We start from the raw sequence: 23,889 nt of genomic DNA, 5'->3' as shown, positions 1-23,889 counted from the left end.
CTATTGTAAATGTAGTCTTTTCTTCCATTACTCCAACTGTAGTTTCTATATAAGAAAACTTGATTTCTGTATGTTAACTTTGAAACCACACACCTTACAGGAATTCTCGTTTATTCTAGTTTTTTTTTTTTTTTTTTTTTTTTTGAGACAGAGTTTCGCTCTTGTTACCCAGGCTGGAATGCAATGGCGCAATCTCGGCTCACCGCAACCTCCGCCCCCTGGGTTCAGGCAATTCTCCTGCCTCAGCCTCCTGAGTAGCTGGGATTACAGGCACGCGCCACCATGCCCAGCTAATTTTTTGTAATTTTTAGTAGAGACGGGGTTTCACCATGTTGACCAGGATGGTCTCGATCTCTTGACCTCGTGATCCACCCGCCTCGGCCTCCCAAAGTGCTGGGATTACAGGCTTGAGCCACCGCGCCCGGCCTATTCTAGTTTTTTTAAGTTAATTCACGAGAGTTTACAAAAGTGAAATCTTATCTGCAAATACAACAATTATACCCCTGCTTTCCAATGTTTATATTCTGATTTTTTCTCTTTTTTTAATCCAGCTGCAATGGGAAATAATAGTACTGATGGGTAACAATCCTGTCTAGTTCTTTACTTTGATTGTTTCCAGTGTCTACCTATCAAGCTTATTAGTGCTTCTAATCCCCTACTGTTCTTATTTTAAGACTCTTAAAAATGTTCTGTCTGTTGAACCAGTGATTCCAAGAAAAATACGATGAAAGCATTATGCACACTACTATCTATAACAGCACTAATTTATTTTTTAAAAAAGATATACTTAGAAAAAAATCTCAATGAATCACACAGAATAAAGGGACTGTAGTTCAATGGAATATCACAAAGAGTAAAAACATGAAAAATGCTAATGTATAGTATGATTTGTAAAAATGCTATATAAAAATACAAATATGGTATGATTACGACATTATCTGAAAAACACTTATAAATTGGTGATGAAAAAACAGTTTACCAAGATAAAGTTTACTAAGAAATTTTACTAAGCAGAAAATTGACTAAATTATGGGCTGCTGTGGTGGCACACGCCTATAATCCCAGCACTTTGGGAGGCTGAGGCAGGGGGATCATATGAGCTACGGAGTTCGAGAACAGCCTGGGCAACATGGTGAAACCCCATCTCTACTAAAAATTAAAAAAAAATTAGCTGGGCATGGTGGTGCGCGCCTGTAACCCCAGCTACTCACCAGGCTGAGGCAGGAGAATTGCCTGAACCCAGAAGGCGGAAGTTGCGGTGAGCCGAGATCGCGCCATCGCACTCCGGCCTGGGTAACAGGAGCGAAACTCCGTCTCAAAAAAAAAAAAAAAAAAAAAAAAAAAGTGGATAATACCAAATCTTCAGGGATTTAGATTCCATTGGATACATTTGAAATAAAGCAATTTTGTTCTTTTCAAAAAGTCAGCATTAGCAGCATGCCAAAAATATACCCTTTACAATTATTTAAATTTAACATAAAAAATATTTAGATGTTGCTGCTTTTTAAAAAGGCTTATAGCCAATAATAACTTAGTTCTATATTTTTAAATAACTAAGAATTAATTTGATTGCTTGTAACACAAAGGATAAATGCTTTAGACGACAGGTACTCCATTAACCCTGATATAATTATTATGCATTGCATGCCTCTGTATCAAGATATCTCATGTACTCCATAAATAGGGACACCTCCTATGTACTCACAAAAATAAATTTAAAAAAAAAAAGGTTTTCAAAGTCTTTTTAGGTCTTGGGTTTGGGAGCCGACAACGGGGGTTGGGTTGGCAAGGGGTGAGGTCCCCGGGGTGAGAGTGTGGCCTGGTCCCAGGGAGCACTCCTGGGGCGCGCTCCCTCCTGGCACACCCCAATGCCTGGCCGGGGGCGCTTCCGATGCTCACGAGCTGGAGGGGCTGGAGCTCTCCGGCGAGCCACCAACCAGTAGAGAATACAATGGGTCCCCAGCCCGGCGCCGTCCTGGCTCCTCCCGCCAAGCCTCCGCTTCCGGGAACGTCACTGCACCCTCCTGGCAACTAATCACTTGTTCGGGAACACAAGCAGGTGGGTAGGCAGGTATTTACTTTATTACCTGTACCCCTCCCCACCCCAGAAGGTAAAGTGCAGGAAACAGGAAACCCCGCCCACCGTCTCCTCGTCGCGCCCAGAGCGCGCGCCCTGCACGGGGCACTCAATAAATAGCCGAGGAAGGCGTTCCCTTCCTCCAGCCAGCGCCGCCGGCTCGGACCATCGAGTCAGTCCTCCAGCGTCCCAGAGAGGGCGCGGAAGTGCCCCAGGGCTGGCGCGGGTTCTTCCGGCGGTGCGGTCCGCGCTTTTGTCCCGCCGGCGGCCGGGCTCCCGCGGCGCCGCCACAGCGAGTACGTGAGTCCGCGGCCGCCCGCTCTCCCGCCCCTGGCCCTTTCCTGCCACGCCCTTCCCTTTTTGACCCGGTCTTGGCTGCCCCGCGGGTCTCGGGCGGGATTTGGGAGTGAGCGTGCCCCTGCCCGCACACATCTCAGTTGGCGCGTTCCTGGGGAGCGGAGGGGAGGGAAGACCTCGGGCAGGCAGAGGGGTGTAGGACCAGCCTTTGCAACAGACTGGGCTCAACTGCGACCGTCTGAACTGACCAGCGTCTTGTTAGGGCTGCTCAGTGTTCCGAGAAGGGCCAAGGCCCCACTCCGGTGTTCCTCAACTATTCGTCCCTGTCTTGGATGGAAGGGGATCCCGGAAATTAGCGCTTCAAAATACCCACCATTTCGTGCTCCCACTGCAGCTAAGTTTAGCCCTAGGACTTGAGAGTGGTTGCGAGGGCAGAGAGACCTCTAGGGGTGATCTGATTCAACCTCACCCCCATTTTTTGATGGGTGAGTGATAATGATAAGCTCCTGTTGCAGGTGTGAATAGAGACCCCCAGAGGCGCGTCGTGGCCCTCACTTGGGGAAGCGCACCTGCATACAGACAGGTGCACCGCGAGGAGGCGACCTGCCGCCTGTTCCCGCGAGCAGAACAGGAGTTGACTAGGTAGGGAGAGGTAGGATGAGTTTCTTAAACCTGGGGGACAGCCTGCGGGAACCCAGGGTTGGGACTGGAAAAGGTGAGTGGGGAGTGCCAGGGCTGGGTGTTTAAAGTAAGTGGCTAGCAGGAGCATTTCTTTGTGAAAGCTCACAGCTTAACAAATAATAATCATCTGAAATGTAATCTGAAATTTAATGTCGCTGGGATATTAAAAATATAAAAAGTAACCAGTGAAAGATTTCCTCCCACCCCCCTTAGCTATCTTCCTAGGCCCTACCCTCTTAGGTAGCCACTTTTGTTCCTTTGTATCTTTTCCAAATTTCTTTCTGCAAATACTGGCAAATATTACTAGTTAGTTCCCCCTTTTTTTTCACAAAGGTGGTAAAAATCGTTTTTTGTGTGTTTTTTGTTTGTTTGTTTTGAGACGGAGTTTCGCTGTTATTACCCAGACTGGAGTACAGTGGCACAATATCGGCTCACCGCAACCTCCACCTCCTGGGTTCAAGCAATTCTCCTCCCTCAGCCTCCCGAGTAGCTGGGACTACAGGTGCGCACCACCATGCCCAGCTAATTTTTGTATTTTTTTAGTAGAGACAGGGTTTCACTTTGTTGACCAGGATGGTCTCGATCTCTTGACCTCGTGATCCACCCGCCTCGGCCTCCCAAAGTGCTGGGATTATAGGCATGAGCCACCGCGCCCAGCTGGTAAAAATCGTTTTACCCCTTGCTTCTTTCACTTTATCTTACCGGTCTCTACACATACCAGAACAGAGTTTGGTTTGGTTTGGTTTGGTTTGGTTTGGTTTGGTTTGGTTTGGTTTGACAGAGCTGTGGTACGTATTGGATGGGCCATCGTTTGGATGTTTTCAATGTTCTGTCCTTTTTTAGATCTGTTCAGGGGCATTTGGGTTGTCTCCAGTTTTTTTGTAACTTCAAACAATGGTATACTCAATACTGTGTATTAGGGTGAGGATTTTTAAAGAAGAAACTAAACAGCCGTTAAAAAAATTCTTGTCTTACATTAACTCAACTAGTTATTGGCAGACTGTTACATATGACAAGTCATTATGAAAATCACTCATGTAGTGTCTAAAAAACAAATAAGACTAAGTAGTCCTTCCCTCCTGAGACTTGTCCCTATATGTAGTCTTACACGAGTCTAATAGACTAATTCTGTCAATTACTCCAAGCCAGTCCCTGCCAGGTTCAATTCAGAAAATCGCTCAGCTTCCCTTTTAGTATCTCCTTTGTTCACCTTCTCTCCTAGGATAACTAAGAATCTCTTCTCCACTGCTTGGTATGAGAATATTCTATTTCAGTTTTTTTACTTTAAGGAAAAAAATCACCTTTCATTCTTATGTCTACATTTAATCAATAGAACCAACTCACATTAACTGTCTACATTCCTAATATTCATAGACAAATGCAACAATAGCTAGAACACAAACCATATTGTCTTCTCATCTGCATGTCACTTCTCTATTCCTTAGTCCCATCTTTCATTTGCACATTTTCTCCCTCCTAAGTACTCTTTCTTCTGGGTTGGTAAGCATTTTGTGGCCACATTGTGTTTTGTCACATCTCCTTTGGTCATCTCCAAATCAAATACAGTATCCAAGAACTTAAGGTATGGTAGCCACATGTGATACTTGAGGTGGTAGTTTGTCTTGTGGAATATGACTGGACTCCACAAATTCAGAGTAGTTGCTGGCTAGTTGTAGTCAGAAAGGAAGGAATTTTCAGCCAGAGTAGGCCACATTTCCTCTTTCATGAGTTGTCTAGGCTCTTGAAAAGTGGCTCCTGAGTCTTGGGGGCAGAGACAGCAAGAATTTAGGGCAGGTTCTTAGTATTTGCATTCATTTTCCTAGGCTTTGGTGATAGAGCATGAACAGGAAGCACAAAAGTGCCCAGAGGTCATTGGTCATATGTAGTTTGGAAGGAGTGGATGGCATTCTGTGTCTGACACTTGACTGATGTGTCTAGGCTATTAGAGTCATGCTGCATGTTGAAAACTGGTTAGAAAGGACTTGCCCATTCAGCCTTTAGAACTTTTAAGCAATTCAAAACTTTCTGGGTCTTTCCATGGAAGAGTTGTGTTTTCGGGGGTAATTCATTACTTGTGTCATAGGGGACACATGACTTAGCCACCACATCAGTCTTCCTGATTGGTTTATGATGACTTTCTCCTGGAACTCCAGGACTCAGTCCTGTCTCACCTCAATCCATTCTCCCACTGTAACCAGTATGAGTGATCTTTCTTTTTTTTTTGAGACAGAGTCTTGCTCTGTCACCCACGCTGGAGTAAAATGGCACTATCTTGGCTCACTGCAACCTCTGCCTCCCAGGTTCAAGCGATTCTTGTGCCACAGCCTCCCAAGTTGAGTAACTGGGACTACAGGTGTGCACCACCACACCCAGCTAATTTTTGTATTTTTAATAGAGACAGGGATTCGCCTTGTTGGTCAGGCTGGTCTTGAGCTCCTAGCCTCAGGTGATGTGCCTGCCTCAGCCTCCCAAAGTGCTGGGATTACAGGAATGAGGCACTGCGCCTTGTCTGATCTTTTTCAAAATTTTTTCTTATGAACTTACATACACCCATCATTCAGATACAGCAATTATCAAGATTCTGCTGTTTAACTTTTCCCTTTTTATTTTTTCTTTATATAAATATTTTAAAGCAAATTCCAGGTACCATGCCATTTCACTGTAGACTTCAGTCTGAATTATTTAAAAAAAAAAAGTCGGGGCAAGCACAGTGGCTCACCCTGTAATCCCAGCACTTTGGGAGACAGAGTTGGCCAGATCACCTGAGATCAGGAGTTGAAGACCCAGCCTGACCAACATGGGGAAACCCCACCTGTACTAAAAATACAAAAATTAGATGGGCGTGGTAGCAGGCACCTGTAATGCCAGCTACTCGGGAGGCCAAGACAGGGAGAATTGCTTGATCCCAGGAGGCGGAGATTGCAGTGAGCCTATACGTACCATTCCACTCCAACCTGGCAACAGAGCAAGACTCCATCTCAAAAAAAAAAACAGACAGTTCTAACATAGCCACAATGCCATTATTATACCAGCCTAAATTCACTCTGATTCCTTGATAGTATCTAATAGAGGTGGGCACACTGCTGGGCTTTTGGTCTGTTTATGTACATGACCTGCAAACTAAGAATGATTCTTAAAAGAAACGCTTAAAAAAACAATACTCAGCAGTTCTATATGGCCCATAAAGCTAAAATATACCTACCTGATACTTTACAGAAAACGTTTGCCAACCCCAATTTAGTAAAGTAATTTTTCCAAAACACACATAAGTTTGCTACTTCTTTGTCCACCTGTCTGGCTTTCCCTTCGTCTGCCCCAGATGTCTTCAGGGGGCTGAACACCAATTCCTCTATAGCTGCTCTCCGTTGGCATTCTTCCTGAAGCTCTTCCTGTAGTCCATCCTCCACTCCCACCATCTGTACCCTGTATTTGCCTCTGTCATTTTTATTACATGGTTATTTTCCTGCCAGACTCTCCTACTAATCTGCAGGCGCCTCAGTGGCACGGCCTTGTCATTTCCATCTCCTTGGATAGGAATAGCCCAGGGCCTGGAAAATAAACAGGATACAGATAATAGTCTAAGTTCCTTGCGTAACACTCAGCCTCAGAAATAACTGATTCTAGAGTGCATCTTCAGTATTGTTTATAAGGATAACTTGATGTTGCGTTACATTCTTTTTATTGTCTTTACATGTTGGCAGCATTTACTCTAGTGCTTTTCTGTCTGTGTTTTTGATAGATCTTAGTATTGATTAATATAGATTTCATTTCAAGCCATCTATGTTCAATGAAGATGCATGTTTATATTAATCTATTTTGATTTGACTCATAAAGAGGATTGGATTAACTACATCAGGTGATAGGACATTGTGTCCCGAACCCAAACAGTGTGGTTTAAGCAGAGCTAGAACAGGGAGGCCCCTGGTCTTCACCTAGGTTAGAGAGGTAAGTAGCAAAGTATCTGTGATTTTAGGCAGACCAGACCAGTCAGCAGCCAGTCTGACATAGAATCCCAGAGAACAGGAAGAAAACTAATAATCCACTTGTCAAAGAAACAAAGGAGGAAGGATCAGGCTGAGAATCAGTGGAGTGGAAATGAGGGATGACACTTGCACAGGTGGCTGGTGCAAAAGGCTTTAGGTGCCATAGTAAATAGTCTGGGAGAACTTGGCACTGCCCAGTGACCAGGTGTGCATTTTACAAAAACTCTTGACAGTGGTTGGAGAAAGAATTGGGCAGGGGTAAGAGTGAAGGTCAAGAAATGATGGCAGTAGTGCAGAAGAGAATTTAGGAGGCTTAAACTAAGGCCTTAGCAGTAAGAAGGAGGTGGGGGATAGGGGAAGAGCTTCAGAACTATTTAGGCAATAGAATCAGTGGTCTTAGGGGCTGTTTTGGATGTGGCCAAGGGAAATAAAAGAGCCCACTTCTGACATAGGCAAAGGGGAGGGCAAGGTGGATATGAGGGTCTGTAATTGAGAGGGATCTTGGCCAGAGATGAGGACCTGAGAGATAGCTTGTGGGGAGTGCTTAGAGCTGTGCAGGGCTCCTAGGGGAGTATGTGGAACCAGAAGAGGAAAGGCTCGAGGTGGAAGGAGTGGCCAGGAACATCCAGGGGCAGCAGCCTGGAGGGCAAGCACCAGCCTGAAGAAGCTAATGCTCTGTGGTCTGAGTATAAGAAATGAGGCATGAGGGCAGTGGGATGCAAAGACCACTTTTTCCAGATACAACAGGCAGTAGGATAGCAAAGCAGTACCTGGAGGGGAAGGTGTAGAAGAGGAAACAAGTTTGCTTTTTGACATTTTTACAACTGTTTGGTAATAATTTTAAGTGCACAGAAAAATTTCAAAAATACGAACAGTAAAAAGATACCCATTACTCAGATTTACCTGCAGTTAACATTTGACTTCATTTTGTTTTCTTGCTCTCTTTCATACATACAAATATTTTCCTAAACCATTTGTAGTTGTAGGTAAGTTACATATATCATGGCCCTTTATCCCTAAATACTTCATTGTATATTTCCTGAGGATTGGGACAGTCTCTTATATACCTACAGTACAGTTTTAAAATTGAGTATATTTGAAGTTGATACCTCTTTTGTCTAGTCTACCATCCATATTCCAACTTTGTCAGCTGATACAATTTTTTACTGTAACAATTTTTCCCTCTAATACAGATCCAGTCAAGGTTGGGAATTTAATATAGTGGTCAAGTCTCTTGAGCCTTCTTTAATCTGGAACATTTCTACGGCTTTTCTTTGTCTTTTATGAAAATGATATATTTGAAAAATATAGTCCCCCCTCTTCCCTCCACCCTCTTTTTTAGTAGAAAACATTTTTCATTTTGGGTGTATCTGATGTTTCCTGATGCTTCAATTCATATAATGCATTCGCATAGGTGATGTGTCCTTCTCCCTACTAAAAGTATAGTATGTCCATCTGTTCCGCTGGAGATGTTAAATTAGAAAACCTGGCCAAGGCATTGTCTCTTTACTGTTGAATTTTTCCCCTTGTAAATAATTTAAGCATTATAAATATTTAAGACCATGCAGATATCCTGCTCCTTGTCAGAATTTCCCCCTAGACTTAGAAATCATTGATGATTCTCTCCTGATCCGGTCTTTATTCTGATAGTTGCAGAATGCTGATTTTTCCAATTCTGGTATTCCTTTTACATTTACCAGCCAGCACTCACATTCTGATATAGGCAAGAGGCCTGCCTTTCTCCCCTGTTTGTACCTGTGTATACGTATGAAATCTTATCTTCAATGGTTTATATCACTATACTTAGTTACACATTAGTTATACATATATGTATACTTAGTTATACATGTGACTTAAGTTATTATGGTGCTTAAAGTTATTATGGTACTTCAACATTGAGTGTTCAAGCTGGGTCGTTTTTTTTTTTTTTTTTTTTGAGCCTGTCTTTACTTGCTGGTGTAACACGATGTTCATCTTGTATGTTTTCTGCTCTCAGCCTGGAATCTGCCATTTCTTTGAGAAGTTCTGGTTCCTTTTAGTAAATAATGGTAATAGAGATCCAGAATGAGGGTACTAGATGTGTTCATTGCCACTGGGGTGTTATCGTTTTTTGGTCTTTCTGCAAACACGGCTAGGAAATATATGCATACAGATATACAGACTTAAACATACACACATGTACATATATATAATTTAGAAATCGTAAGTTCATACCAGTACTTTGAATTCATCCCAAGGTTTATTCTCGCCTTCCTCTATTCCTTATTTTTATGTACCTTTCTCCAGGAGATCCCTAACTCCCAATAAAATCAACACGTTTACTCAGGTTCTTTTACATCTAAAATTGTTTCAGAATTGCTTTGTTCATACCTCTACATAAAACCTGCTAACAGTTTAATTGTTTGTATCTCTTCCAACTGCCCCGCCTTCAGCTTTTCCCAGACTGAATATACCTATGTAGTCAAATATGTTTCTAAGTTGCCTGGATTAGTTCTATGTTTCTTTTTAATTTGTTCTCTTCCTATGGTTGTGGTATTCATGTGAAATGCAAACAGGTTGATTTGTTTCTATTTGTTTTCTGTTTTAGCAGTTTTTCCTCTTTCTCAACCTCATTGATATTTAATTTTATTCTTTGAATATGTAGAACATTAGCATGTATTTTTATAGTAAAAACTATTTAAAAAGCTATATACTCCGTCTCTTTCTCTCTCTCTCTTCCTTCTCGTCCCTTCTTTTCCATTCTCCACACTCCTCCCTTGTAGGCAATGAATCTCATTGTTTTCTGATTTATCATTGCTATAAAGAGAATCACATATGTGCTTGTTTCCCTGTTTTCTTTACTACACAAATCGTAGCATGTATGTTACTCTTTTTCACTTTGCCCTTTTGACTTTAGGGTATACAGATTAGTCCCTATCAATTCAGAAATGCTCCTTATTCTTTTTTAGCACTCCATTGTGCATATGTGCCAGTTTATTTAACCAGTCTTCTGTGCTTGGACATTTACATAGGTTTCCAGATTTTGCAGTTACATATAATGCTATAATGATTCACTCTGTGCATGTACGTTTTTTGTATTGTTGTCAGTACATCCTCAATATAAATTCCTAAAGCAGGATTTCTGGGTAAGTGCATATATGATTTTGTTAGACATTGGCAAATTCCCCTCAAAAGGGGCTGTGCCAGTTTGCATTCCCAGCAGTGTCTGAGAGTGCCTCTTTCCTCCACAGCCTCATGAACATTGTGTTGTTCAGCTTTGGACATTTGCTAATATGACAGGTGAGAAGTGGTATTTTATAGTGGTTCTTATTTGCCTTTCTCATATTGTGAATCAAGTCGGATGTTTAAGGGCCATTTTAAAGAATTGTCCATTCGTCTTTTGGCTGTTTTCCTGTATGATTTTTAGTTTATTTTTCTTCAATTTTTGAAAATGTTTCAGTCTTTTCTTGCATATGAGTCATAGAAAGCTTTCTCTGTACTCAGGTCATAGAGGCATATGCCCATGTTTTCTCGCATTTATACAGCTTTTTTGTATTTAGAGCTCTGTTCCATTTGGAGTTTATTCGTGTGTGGTGTGAAGAATGGGATCTAATTTTATCTTTTTCCATATGGCTTCATAGTTGTTACAACACTATTAAAAGACCATCTTTTCCCCAGTAATTTGAGATATCATCTTTAATCATCAATTTCTATGTGTACCTGGGACAATGTCTGGACTTCCTGTTCTATTCTATTTGCCTGTCTGTGTACCAAGACCACACTCTTAATTAGAGAAGTTTTGTAATGTATTTTAATATGTAATATGCAGGTGGCCTTCTTTCTCATCTCTGCAGTAACTGTCTTCATGATTTCATAGGCTTCTCCCTGATACCCCTCCCCAAGTACTAATTTCTCCTCTTTAGTTTTGTCTGTGCTCTGCTGATTTGACTAACTTTTTATAATAAAAAAAGTTATGCCTAACTTTTGATAATAAAAACAAGTTATGCCTAACTTTTGTCCTCCTTATGAATTTTTCTGTCTTCTATTCTTCAGAGATTTCTTCTGCCTCTGTTTTCCCATAATTGGATGACATTGTTAAAAAACTGATTGGTGTTGCCCATGGTTCTGTGCATCGTTTCACTTTCCCTATGCTAAGCTGCTATGCAAGAATAGAAAAGCTCATTGTTCCATTGAAAATCCAGGGCTCTAACATTTTAACATTAGTTTCACAGGGGCAGAAATTTTGTCGTATTTAATGTTGTATCCCTAGTACTTAAAAAATGGTACATGGTACCTATCACACAGTATGTTGTCAGTAAGTGTTTGTCAGGTGAATGAGCAAATTTTGTTCTTTGTTGTTATTCCAGTTTTTGTTGTGGTTGTTGTTGTTTTAAGAGAGTGAACAAGTGTCCTTTTCATTTTCTTGGTTTAGTGTCACATTTGAAGACGGGCACTGAGGATGAGGAACCAACTGAAGAATATGAAAATGTTGGAAATGCAGGCTGTAAGTGGCCAAAAGTGGAAGGTCTTTACAAGGGTCGTATGCCCGAATCTAAGGTTGGTGACACATGTGATTGGGATAGCAAGGTAGAGAAACAACAGAAAAAGCCTGTGGGAAACAGGATAAAGGAAGACAGAAGCAGCATCAGGGAAGCGATCAGCAAAGTTAAGAGTACAGCAAATATAAAAACAGAACAGGAAGGTGAGGCATCTGAGAAGAGCTCACATCTAAGCCCACAGCATATCACACACCAGACTATGCCTATAGGACAGAGAGGCAGTGAGCAAGACAAATGTGTGGAAAACATTAATGGAACCTCCCACCCCAGTCTACAGCAGAAAACCAGTGCTATTAAGAAATTACATAAATGTGATGAGTGTGGGAAATCCTTCAAATATAATTCCCGCCTCATTCAACATAAAATCATGCACACTGGGGAAAAGCGTTATGAATGTGATGACTGTGGAGGGACTTTCCGGAGCAGCTCGAGCCTTCGGGTCCACAAACGGATCCACACTGGGGAAAAGCCGTACAAGTGTGAGGAATGTGGGAAAGCCTACATGTCCTACTCCAGCCTTATAAACCACAAAAGCACCCATTCTGGGGAGAAGAACTGTAAGTGTGATGAATGTGGAAAATCATTCAATTATAGCTCTGTTCTGGACCAGCATAAAAGGATCCACACTGGGGAGAAGCCCTATGAATGCGGTGAGTGTGGGAAGGCCTTCAGGAACAGCTCTGGGCTCAGAGTCCACAAAAGGATCCACACAGGGGAGAAGCCCTACGAATGTGACATCTGTGGGAAAACCTTCAGTAACAGCTCTGGCCTTAGGGTCCACAAAAGGATCCACACGGGTGAGAAACCTTATGAATGTGATGAGTGTGGGAAGGCCTTCATTACTTGTAGAACACTTCTCAACCATAAAAGCATCCACTTTGGAGATAAACCCTATAAATGTGATGAGTGTGAGAAATCTTTTAATTATAGCTCTCTACTCATTCAGCATAAAGTCATCCACACTGGAGAGAAACCTTATGAATGTGATGAATGTGGGAAGGCTTTCAGGAACAGCTCAGGCCTCATAGTACATAAAAGGATTCACACTGGAGAGAAACCTTACAAATGTGATGTCTGCGGCAAAGCATTCAGCTATAGTTCAGGACTCGCAGTCCATAAAAGCATTCACCCTGGGAAGAAAGCCCATGAATGTAAGGAGTGTGGAAAATCCTTTAGTTATAACTCACTTCTTCTTCAACATAGAACTATTCACACTGGAGAGAGACCTTATGTATGTGATGTGTGTGGGAAAACATTCAGAAACAATGCAGGCCTCAAAGTCCACAGGAGGCTTCATACTGGGGAAAAACCATATAAATGTGATGTGTGTGGGAAGGCCTATATCTCACGTTCTAGCCTTAAAAATCACAAAGGAATCCATCTTGGGGAGAAGCCCTATAAATGTACCTATTGTGAGAAATCCTTCAACTACAGCTCTGCCCTTGAGCAGCATAAAAGGATTCATACCAGGGAAAAACCCTTTGGGTGTGATGAGTGTGGAAAAGCTTTCAGAAATAATTCCGGCCTTAAAGTACATAAACGGATCCACACTGGGGAACGACCTTATAAATGTGAAGAATGTGGGAAGGCATACATCTCTCTCTCGAGCCTTATAAATCATAAAAGTGTACACCCTGGGGAGAAGCCCTTTAAGTGTGATGAGTGTGAGAAAGCCTTCATCACATACCGAACACTTATAAACCACAAAAAAGTTCATCTTGGGGAGAAGCCCTACAAATGTGATGTGTGTGAGAAATCTTTTAATTACACATCACTTCTTTCTCAGCACAGAAGGGTCCACACTAGAGAGAAACCCTATGAATGTGACAGGTGTGAGAAGGTCTTCAGAAACAACTCAAGCCTTAAAGTTCATAAAAGAATCCATACTGGGGAGAAGCCCTATGGATGTGATGTGTGTGGAAAAGCCTACATCTCACATTCAAGCCTTATTAACCATAAAAGTACCCACCCTGGCAAGACACCCCATACATGTAATGAATGTGGAAAAGCTTTTTTCTCAAGCAGAACTCTTACAAGCCATAAAAGAGTCCATCTTGGGGAGAAACCCTTCAAGTGTGTTGAGTGTGGGAAATCTTTCAGTTACAGCTCTCTACTTTCTCAGCACAAGAGGATCCACACAGGGGAGAAACCCTATGTGTGTGATAGATGTGGGAAGGCCTTCAGGAACAGCTCAGGCCTCACAGTGCATAAAAGGATCCACACAGGTGAGAAACCCTATGAATGTGATGAATGTGGGAAGGCATACATCTCACACTCAAGTCTTATCAACCATAAAAGTGTCCATCGGGGGAAGCAGCCCTATAATTGTGAGTGTGGGAAATCCTTCAATTATAGATCAGTCCTTGACCAGCACAAAAGGATCCACACTGGAAAGAAGCCATACCGATGTAATGAGTGTGGTAAGGCTTTTAATATTAGATCAAATCTCACCAAGCATAAAAGAACCCATACTGGAGAGGAATCTTTACATGTGATATATGTGGGAAGTCATAGTGGCACATCCCAGAAGAGAACCTATGAGGGAGGGAATGCCCTGGATGGGAGCAGGATGAGGATGCCTTTGTAGCAGGCAGAGCCTACCAAGTCTCAGAACTCAAATGGAAGAAATACCTTATGAATGTAAGAATGCATGGGGTCATGGCTTGTAATTTACCCAGTATAAATGAAACCATCCCAGAGGATTGTGAGGAATCCTTTCTATGTGATTTTCAATCAGCGAGCAAGAAAGGTTCCAGTTTCAAGGTAATTCAGCTCTTACAGGATATAAAATAGTCCATCCTTGAGATAAAAACTTATCCAGGTGATGGGATGTGAAATGAATCTTCAAAATTAGTAGACATTTCTGGACATAAAACACACATATGAGGAAAGGACTTCAATTAAAAGTCACATAATCACCATCAGAAAGTTGATGTTTGGTGAATTCTATTACTAGAAATACAGGAAATTCAGGTATATCTTTGAATCCCAATTACATATTGGTCAGTGGGAAAACTAAGAAGGGCCTCTAGCAGGCAGTTTCAGGGAGAGATAGGCTTCAGGGAATATAAATTTATTTAATATGAGTGTTCTTGAAGTATAAACTTGATATAATTGTTTTGGGAGGGGGACAGTGATGATGACTTCTGAAACAAAATTTGGGTTTCCTTTTAGGAAAAGTAGAAAGCATAGACTTATAATTCTAACAAGAGATAGAGTCACTCTTAAAAAATGCAAGTTGATGAACATAATATTGTGATACATTAGTTGAGTGAATGAAACTTCTTTAAAGTTTCAGATGAACTCCTATAATGAATGGTGAACTTGTGATGAGGGAGAACCTGGAAGTGGTATTCACACATTATGCAACAATAAAAGGTTCTACCAAGGAGAGGATTTTGACACATTCAGTAACTAATGGAACACGCCGTCAACATAAATTTGCACCTTACATGACGTAATTGATTCAGGGGTTCCTATGAATAGAAATGCTGGGAAGGAACGCATTTTGTTGCAGAAGCTAAAAAGCTAAGTACCAGTCCCTCCAGAGAGAAGGAAGTTAATGTTTCTTAATAATCCTGTTAAGTGTTTGTTTTGGAATGTGTTGTTGTAAAGATGTCATGCAGTACATGTGTATATTGTCTGTTGTAAAATGTTAACAAATACTTTGTTTAGAGCTCACTCTCTCTTTGTCATGGAATCCAGCTCCTTGTGGTAGGTAAAGTGGAATTCTAATAAAGAAATTCCTCAAATCAAAACTGGCTGTGAGTTTAGATGGAGGATACACAGAGCCATTTGTGTGTCAGGTCTTTGTGGGGTAAGTTATACCAGCTCCAAACCAGAGAGGGCAGTGGACTCATCCCACAGAGCTAGCAGCTCAGCTAGTTTCCAGAAATTAGAAGGTGCCTCCCTAAGAGGAGCACAGGTTGGATTTTGAGGGTACCACAGTGGAACAGTGTGATCCTCCTGCTGGGCCAGATCCTAACTCATGGGAGCAGATAGGTTGTGTGCGTGATAAGTCACCACACACAGCTCTGTCAGGAACATGTAGAATTGAACATAAAATACTGCTGTGTATGAAGCTGTTAACTAGGTAACTCAAAGGTTAAAAATAGACTCTTGAGAATTTAGTAACCGCCTGAGAATACTGTTAGTGGGCTAATCAGTAAAGGCTGAATTCTAAGTCTGATGTATGGTTTCAGAATCCACTGTCTTTACAAGAGAACAATCTGTAGCCATGTAGTTTCCCATCTCCGTCTAGGACTCTTGTCTAGCCAGATAGCTTCCATGCTCTTTCTAGGAGTATAATTCTTTGACTTTGTATCCAAATCCCTACCAGTAAGTTTTGATGGCTGGGGTGGGGAAGGGTGGAGTTGAGGGAGGAATATTCTGATTATACTAGCTCTCTATCCTTTGCACATGACACTAGCAAGCCTGACCCTATACACAGACTTGGACTGATTTATAAGCAAATACTTGAGGATCTGCTAGGCACTGTCCCTTGTCCTAGGTACTGGGTGGGAGAGGATGACAGCAGTAGATGCTAGTAGATGAGGTTGAATAAAGTGAGAAAGGCTATTAGCACAACCACCCTAATGGATGTCTGAATTAGGCTCTGCAGGTGCTCAGAGGACAGTGACCAGGACCAACCAAGTGGGAAGAAGCAATGACACCTGGGCAGGATGTTGAATTGGGATTTCTGAGAGAGGAGTGGGAACTAGGATGACCTGAGTACAGACAGTGATGGAAGTGCCCAGGCATCCTCCAGTGAGGCTGGTCTGTGGCAGGGCTGGCATCTGGGCAGGAAGAATGGTGCTGTGGAGTACTCGTTCCCCGTAGTCATGGGAATGTGGATTGGGCTTCCTTCTGCTGAGGATGAGACCAGCTCTGGCTATTTTTAACCTGAGGTTTCCATGTGCTCCTCACACAGGAGAGCTCCCGTACTTGAGCTCCAACTAAACCTAATGCACTGCCTACTTTTGGGGAAGATGCAGGCTAAATAACAAAGGAGAGGATGGCCACAGCTCAGGTGGGGATTCTGAGTGCCTCAGTTCCCCAAGCGCCAGACATGGCTCCTACTACGGCCCCCATCTACTTGCATGCTCCAGAAATGGGCCCAAGTCCTCGAGTGTACCTACAGCCAGATACAAGCCATTCAGGCGGATTCCAGACATGGTGAGGTCTCCATGATAGCACAGACCCAATGAACTGGTGTGGCTGAGCCTGCTCAGACCAGGGATGGAAGGTCGTTTAGGGACTACCCCCCAACCCCTTCCAGAGAATGATATGTAATTGGGAAAAATAAAGAGGGGAAGGGAAAAGCAGGGAAGAGAAAAAAGAAAAGCCTGAATAAACAATGAGTATGTAGTAGCCTTCCGTAGGAGTGCACATCTCTCTGTATTAGCAAATTTGTCTGAAGGTGAAAGCCTGGAAAATAATTCCATGTTTCATGTATGGAGACGGTGTGAAACAGTACTGAACGCCAATCCTGCAATGCAGGGACATTTTCCTTCACGGGATTCAAAAACGAGAGGATCACCACCAGGACAACACCTGAAGACCTGTTAGCTGAAGATAGATGTTGGGGATCTGAAGTCTGTCTGCATCAAGACCTTGAGGAATTGGCTCAGCTGTACCCAGGGGAGTACCTGGACTGGGAAGACCCTCCATTTCTCTTCTCCAGTTTCAGCTAAGGGCCTTGGCCTAGAGACATGGAGAAGGAAGTAGAATACACTACTTCAATTGTATTCCTACTGAGGAGCCATTCTTGCTTAGACCTGACAGTTCTCAGGCCCTAGTTAGTGCCATTGTGCTAAGGAAGTCGTTTGCATGAAACCTATGTAGAGGCAGTGAAATACAGTGGCTGAGGGTGTGGTGTCTCTGCCAGGAAGCCTGGATTCAAATAAGGACTCTCACTTATTTCCAGATGACTTTAGTCAAGTAATTAAACCTTGTCTTATTCTTGTTTGTCTTCATGTCTTTTTTTTTTTTTTTTTTTTTTTGAAACAGGGTCTCGCTTTGTCACCCTGGCTGGAGTGCAGTGTGATCTCAGCTCACTGCAACCTCTGCCTCCTGGGCTCAAGCATTCCTTGTGCCTCAGCTTCCAGAGTAGCTGGTATTACAGGCATGCGCCACCATGCCAAGCTAATTTTGGTCTTTTTACTAGAGACAGGATTTCACCATTGTTGACTAGGCGGGTCTTGAACTCTTGGCATCAATTAATCTGCCCAGCCTAGGACTCCCAAAGTGCTGAGATTGCAGGCCTGAGCCATCACAGGCCACCACATTGGGCCCTTACCTATCTTTTGTAAAGATAGTAGTGGCAACCTCATAGGTTGTAATGAGGGTTGGAAACATTAATATTATTAAGGCCCGTAAAAGACTGCCTAAAATAAGAAGTATTTGCATAAGAATGTATGGAGTAAGTCTGGTGAGTAAATGTGGCCCTGTCTAAGGACTCAGCATCTAGATTCTTGGGCAGTGGAGGACAACTCTTACCTGAAAGACAAGAAACTCCCTCAGGGCCACCCCCTACTCAGACAAAACTTGATACGTGAGAAAAGTGTTTTTATGTATGTTCCTGAGTGGTATCTTGCTTCTAAGTAAGCAATCCATTGTCTCTAAACAAACTTGTTTTGTCTTTGTTAGGCTACAAAAGGGCTCAGCGGGGGGAACCTCCAGCCGAGGCCAGTTACCACAGGTGTTAGGGGACAAGGGCTGCCTCATGCTTGCTTTCCTGTCTGGCTTGGGCAGCCCGCTCACTCACGTGGTACACATTTTGTTTCCCCTGTGTTTTCCCAGCAATACTCAGATGTACTGGAGATTACTGTAGGAAGGGTTGTTCCACTGTGTTAACCATGGCTATTTCTGGTGAGTGTCTCTTAAGATCTCAAAGGATAAGCAGTGTATTGCTTCTGGGTCTTTTGGCTAAGATCAAGTGTAGGATAAGCAGTGATCCTGGGTTGGGCAGGGCAAAGACCAACAAGAGAGGAGCAGGCAAAGTTCCTCTGGTCTTGGGTGCAAACTGTAGGGCCATGTTCCGTTCAATGCAATAATATGAATTTATTTCCTCTTCTATCATTTTCCCATCTATAAAATGAGGGAAAAGACCTATTTACAAGATTACTTTAAGGCTTAATAAAAATGCCCTGTATTTTATAAAAATTTGTATAAACTTTGTTAAATTGACTTATCTTTTTAAAAGTTAAAGGAAGGAAATAGAAAAGAGAGCAAAAGTTGTTGAAATAGGAAACAATAAAGAAGACCAACAAAGTGAAGGTTGGTACTTTGAAAAGACTGAAAATTGATAAACTCTGATGTGATTGAAAAATAAAAAAAAAACTACAAATAAAGGTAGGAATGAAAATTGGGGAATCACAACAGATAACATGGGTTATTTAGAAGTGTATTTTTTGACTTCCAAACATGGAAACTTCCTAGTTATATTTTTGTTATTGTGATCATAAAACACACTCTGTATTACTGCTATCCTTTGAAATGTATTGAGATTTGCTTCATGGCCCAGCATATGTTTGACCTTAGCGAAGGTTCATGGGCCCTTGAAAAGAATGCATGTTCTACAGATGCTGCATGCAGTCATCTACATAAAGCCTTTAGTTTATTTGTAATACATTGTTCATATTGTCTCCACTCTTAATTTTTATTTGCTTGTCTAATGAGTCAATTGTTGAGTTATTTATCTCTACTTAGATATAGTTCTATGAATTTTGCTTTATATATTTGAGGCTACACAAATATAAAATTCTTGTATGAATTGAAATTTTATGAAGTAAACCTCTATCTCCAGTAATGCCTTTTGCTAAATGACTCTTGTTTTCTGGTATTAATAACATTGGCTTTTTTTTGTTGTTGTTATTGTTATATGGCACTTCTTTTACTTTCAACCTTCTTGTATTTTTATGTTTTAGATGTACCTCTTGGAAATAGCATATAGTTGTTGCTTTAATCCAGTCTGAAAACATGTTTTAACAGGGTTATTTAGCTCTTTAATGTATAGTTACTGATAAGTTTGTATTTAAATCTTATTCACTGCTTTCCATTTACTCTACCCCATCTGAGTTGTGTTATCTCTTCTCTTACCTTCATTTGGATTGGATTAGAATGATTCTATTTATACTCTATTATTCTGTTTTTCCATCTTTTTGGTTGGAAGTTATATACTTTTTCTCTTCTTTTAGAGGCCTAGGAAATAAAAGATAGATTCTTGACTTAAGCCTAATATTAATTGATACTTTTATCTTCATCCTAGGCAATGCAAGATTCTTAGAAAACTTCAATTTCCTTTACCTTCCATCCTATATGCTTTTGTTTTGGTTAATTTTAATTATGTACATATAAATGTACCTAGATATGTATTAAAATATGTTACTGTTGTTTCCTATACAAATGTTTATTTTAGATTTATCTACGTATTTACTATTTTAATTACTTTTCATTTCTTTTTTGGTTTTTTTGTTTTGTTTTGTTTTTAGAGACAGATTCTTGCTCTGTCACGCAGGCTGGACTGCAGTGGCAAAATCTTCGCTTACTGTAGCGTCCACCTCCCAGGTTCAAGCAGTTCTACCTCAGCCTCCCAAGTAGCTGGGACTACAGGCGTGCACCACCACGTGCAGCTAATTGTTTTATTTTTAGTAGAGATGGGCTTTCACTGTGTTGGCCAGGCTGGTCTCGAACTCCTGACCTCATATAATCCACCTGCCTGGGCCTCCTAAAGTGCTGGGATTACAGGCATGAGCCACCCTGCCCAGCTTTTTCATTTTCTTTCATTCTTCTCCACCTCTGCAATTTTTTATTTGGGGACATCTTCCTTCTCTAAAAAACATTCTATAGAACACTCTGTCCTGTTAGAGGCAATTTTTATTTGCTTAAAAATAGCTTCATTCTTAAAAGAGATTTTTGGTGGGAATAGAATTCTAGGTTAGACCCCGTGTTCTTTTGTCACATTGGATGCATTAAGCCACTGATCTGTGCTGATCTGTTCATCTGCCAGTTTAATGTATTCTTTTTAAAATAGCTTCTTTTAAGATTTTTTAAAACTCTGGTTTATTCCAGTTTCACTGTGTTTCATTTTGGTTGTGGATTTTTTTCTTTTTTTTTTTTTTAAGTAATCCTGTTTTGTATTCTCTGGGCTTTTAAATTTGTGTATCTGTCTTTCATCAGTTTTGGTAAATTCTCAGCCATCGTGTGCTCAGATATTAGCTCTATACCATTCTTTTTTTCATTTCCTTCTAGAACTCCAAATAAAGCCTTCTCACTGTATCTCCTGTGCTTCTTACATGCTCATTTCCATCCTTTTGTCCCCTTCTCCTTGCCCAGGCTTCATTCCGGATCTAATTTACCTTCCAGTTCACTAAATTTTTTCTTTAGCTCTGTAATCTGGCTTAAATGTACCCATTGAGTGCTCAGTTAAGTTTTTCTATTTTTCAGTTATAGACTTTTCATTTGCTTCCTTTTTTCTGGAGACACAGTATCACTGTTGCCCAGGCTAGAGTACAGTAGCAAAATCTCTCACAGCAACCTCTGCCTTCCAGGTTCAAGCGGTTCTCATGCCTCAGCCTCCCAAGTAGCTGGGATTACAGGTATGCACCACCACACCTGACCAGTTTTTGTATTTTTAGTAGACAGGAGTTTTGCCATGTTGGCCAGGCTGGTCTCGAACTCCTGACCTCAAGTGCTCTGCCCGCCTCAGCCTCCCAAAGCTCTGGATTACAGCATGAGCCACCACACCGGGCCTTCTTTCTTTTTCGTGGTATGCCAGATTCTCAAATGTAACCTTATTTTCCTTGAACATAGTAACATTGTTATATTAAAAGCTGTTTCTGTTAAGATCTGTGGCAGTGGCTTTCTCTGATGTTGACTCTGAATGTGTCATGTATCCTCTGCATTAAACTCCTTCCATCTGAATACACAAAGTGGTTTCTGATTTTCGGGTTAGAAACTGACTGACAAACTGCTGTCTGCCTGCTTTTAACCTGGGCCTTAAAATTTTCTGCAGAATCCTTTCACAGTCCACAGCCCCACTTTGTATTTTATTAACTTTCAGTAAAGGGGAACTTGGTTCAAGAATCATAGAAGTTGTTTAAAGCCAAGATTCGAAAGTGAATCCAAATTGGGAAAGATAAAAATCTCCCCTCAAGTTCCTGGCCTTAGTAAAGGGTTTTTATTTAATTATGTATTATATTTATTTGTATATATATGGCACACTGCCATCCTCCCCATTTTGTTTCAGTTGGTCTCTTATCTATCAAGTTCATTTCCTTTCCACAAAACAATATCTGGGATATAAGAGGTTAGCTATTTGCTAATAGTTAAGACATCTTGGGGTCATTTCAATTCAGTATTTTTAATTTTTCATTCCCAAGTCATTTAAATAACTAAGAAGTTATTTCTTAGACCTGTCCTCTGAATATACCTTTTAAAACAAACAAACAAACAAAAAATCGAAAACCTCAGTGAGCATAAATCGTGAAGTTCCTAGGTTCCAGCTTCTTCCTTTTTCAGATTTTTTTCCTCTAAAAACAAAGATTGACTCAAGCATGTAACAGCAGAAATACTGTGATAGCAACACACACACAGTTTTAGCTACTTCTATGGGAAGTGTTATATTTCCCAGTTCCCAGTTCCATTCTCATGGAAAGTTTTCTAGTTTATCTTGTCTGGAAACTGGCTGATTGACATCCAGTGGGGCTTTGAGGGGCATCTTAAAGGTCTTCTATATCCCCAGCTCCTCAGCTCCCTCTGAAGCTGACTACCCCTTGTCATGGTTAGTGCATTTAGGAGAAGCCAGGGATCTACCCCTGAACACACTAACCCTTGGCTAAGACCACTGTCCACTGTGCCTAAGCAGTCAGGCAAACAGGACAGTGAACAAAACACCATGGCCAGAACATCTTCACAAAACATGGCCTTGATGACCCAATGGCCTCATGCCACTTACTGTGGAGGCCTCCACCTGGGGATCTTGCCTTTCCAACATTCTTTAGCCAGTCCCACAACTGAAGTATTTCAAGCATATGCCCATTGGTAAGGTTGGTTCTTCATTAATTAACCGGGTATTCAAAATCTTATCAGAAGGAAAATGGTAGAGGGGCAGAGAAGAAGCAAATTCAGCACATCATAGTGAAGCTGTCCTTGGCGCTGAGAGTTCTTAGCGGGATAGGATCCAACCAGATCTGGAACATTTATTTCTTGTCCGCACACAACCATTTTATTATAACTTTTATTTTAGGCTCAGAGGTACATATGTAGGTTTATTATATTGGTAAACTATGTGTCATGGGGGTTGATGTTCAGATTATTTCATCACCCAGGTAATAAGCCTAATAATACCCAATAGGTATGTTTTCTGATACTCTTCCTCCTCCTGCTCTCCACCCTCAAGTAGGCCCCAGTGTCTGTTCCCCTCTTTGTGTCCATATATTCTCATTGTTCGCTCCTACTTGTGAGAATATACAGTATTTGGCTTTCTTTTGCTTTATTAGTTCACTTAGGATAATGGCCTCCAGCTCCACTCATGTTGCTCCAAAGGACATGATCTCCTTTTTATGGCTGCATAGTATTCCATGAACACAACCATTTTAAACTAAGGGATTAAGTGACTTTTATGAAAGAAACTAAGTAGTCTGTGCATTTATGCTTCAAGGAATTCATACAAACAGGCTGTCATGGTTCCTGAACCAGCCTCAGTATCACCAGGGCAGCATGTGAGAGGAAGTTGAGGCAGCACCCTGGCACTGTTTTTAGCCACTGCTCTATACCGGGCCTTTATGTGAATGCTTTCCCTTCTAAACATATGTTTTTGATTTTTTAACCAAAGCAATCTTACTATAGGTGACATTGGCACCTTTGCATTTAGACAGTGACCCACCTTTCTGTAAAAGTCCACACACATCTTTCTGCATTCTTTCTAAGGGCTTCCTAGTAAGTACATTGTATAGATATACCATACTTTACCTGACCCCCTAAGGATAAATGTTTTGGTGGTTTTCAGTTTTTGTTAGTATCAACAATGCTGCAATAAAATACATTTTTCTACCGACAGATAGATTTCTAAAGGCAGAATTGCTGAGTCAAGATTTGTATAAATTTTTGCTAGATACTGGAAAATTGCCCTCCAAAAATATTGTAACAGTTTATACTTTTCATTTTTTTTGAGACAGAGTCACTCTGTCAACTAGGCTGGAGTACAGTGGCTCCATCTTGGCTCACTGCAACCTCCACCTCCTGGGTTCAAGTGATTCCTCTGCCTCAGCCTCCTGAGGAGCTGGGATTACAGGTGCCTGCCATCACGCCT

At 41.4% G+C, this 23,889-nt stretch overlaps 1 protein-coding gene across 9 annotated transcripts; it reads left to right on the top strand.

Moving 5' to 3' along the window:
* The first annotated feature begins 1,998 nt into the window (after positions 1–1,998).
* Positions 1,999–21,508, top strand: ZFP62 (ZFP62 zinc finger protein). Of its 9 annotated transcripts, none has more exons than XM_078364817.1 (3): positions 1,999–2,059; positions 11,450–13,801; positions 14,869–19,386. In XM_078364817.1, the coding sequence occupies exons 2-3, from the start codon at positions 11,560–11,562 to the stop codon at positions 14,886–14,888; spliced, it is 2,262 nt and encodes a 753-aa protein (XP_078220943.1). In that variant the 5' UTR covers positions 1,999–2,059; positions 11,450–11,559; the 3' UTR covers positions 14,889–19,386. The 9 variants fall into 9 exon arrangements, with proteins under 9 accessions (XP_078220943.1, XP_008988038.3, XP_035146712.2 ...); XM_035290821.3 differs by lacking the exon at positions 1,999–2,059 and adding an exon at positions 2,333–2,373 and having other exon boundaries at positions 16,507–21,508; XM_078364816.1 differs by lacking the exon at positions 1,999–2,059 and adding an exon at positions 2,333–2,377 and having other exon boundaries at positions 16,507–21,508.
* The last annotated feature ends 2,381 nt before the right edge of the window (positions 21,509–23,889 follow it).

Source organism: Callithrix jacchus, chromosome 2, assembly GCF_049354715.1.
Source record: "Callithrix jacchus isolate 240 chromosome 2, calJac240_pri, whole genome shotgun sequence".
Lineage (NCBI taxonomy): Eukaryota > Metazoa > Chordata > Mammalia > Primates > Cebidae > Callithrix > Callithrix jacchus.
This window is presented reverse-complemented; position numbering and strand designations above follow the sequence as displayed.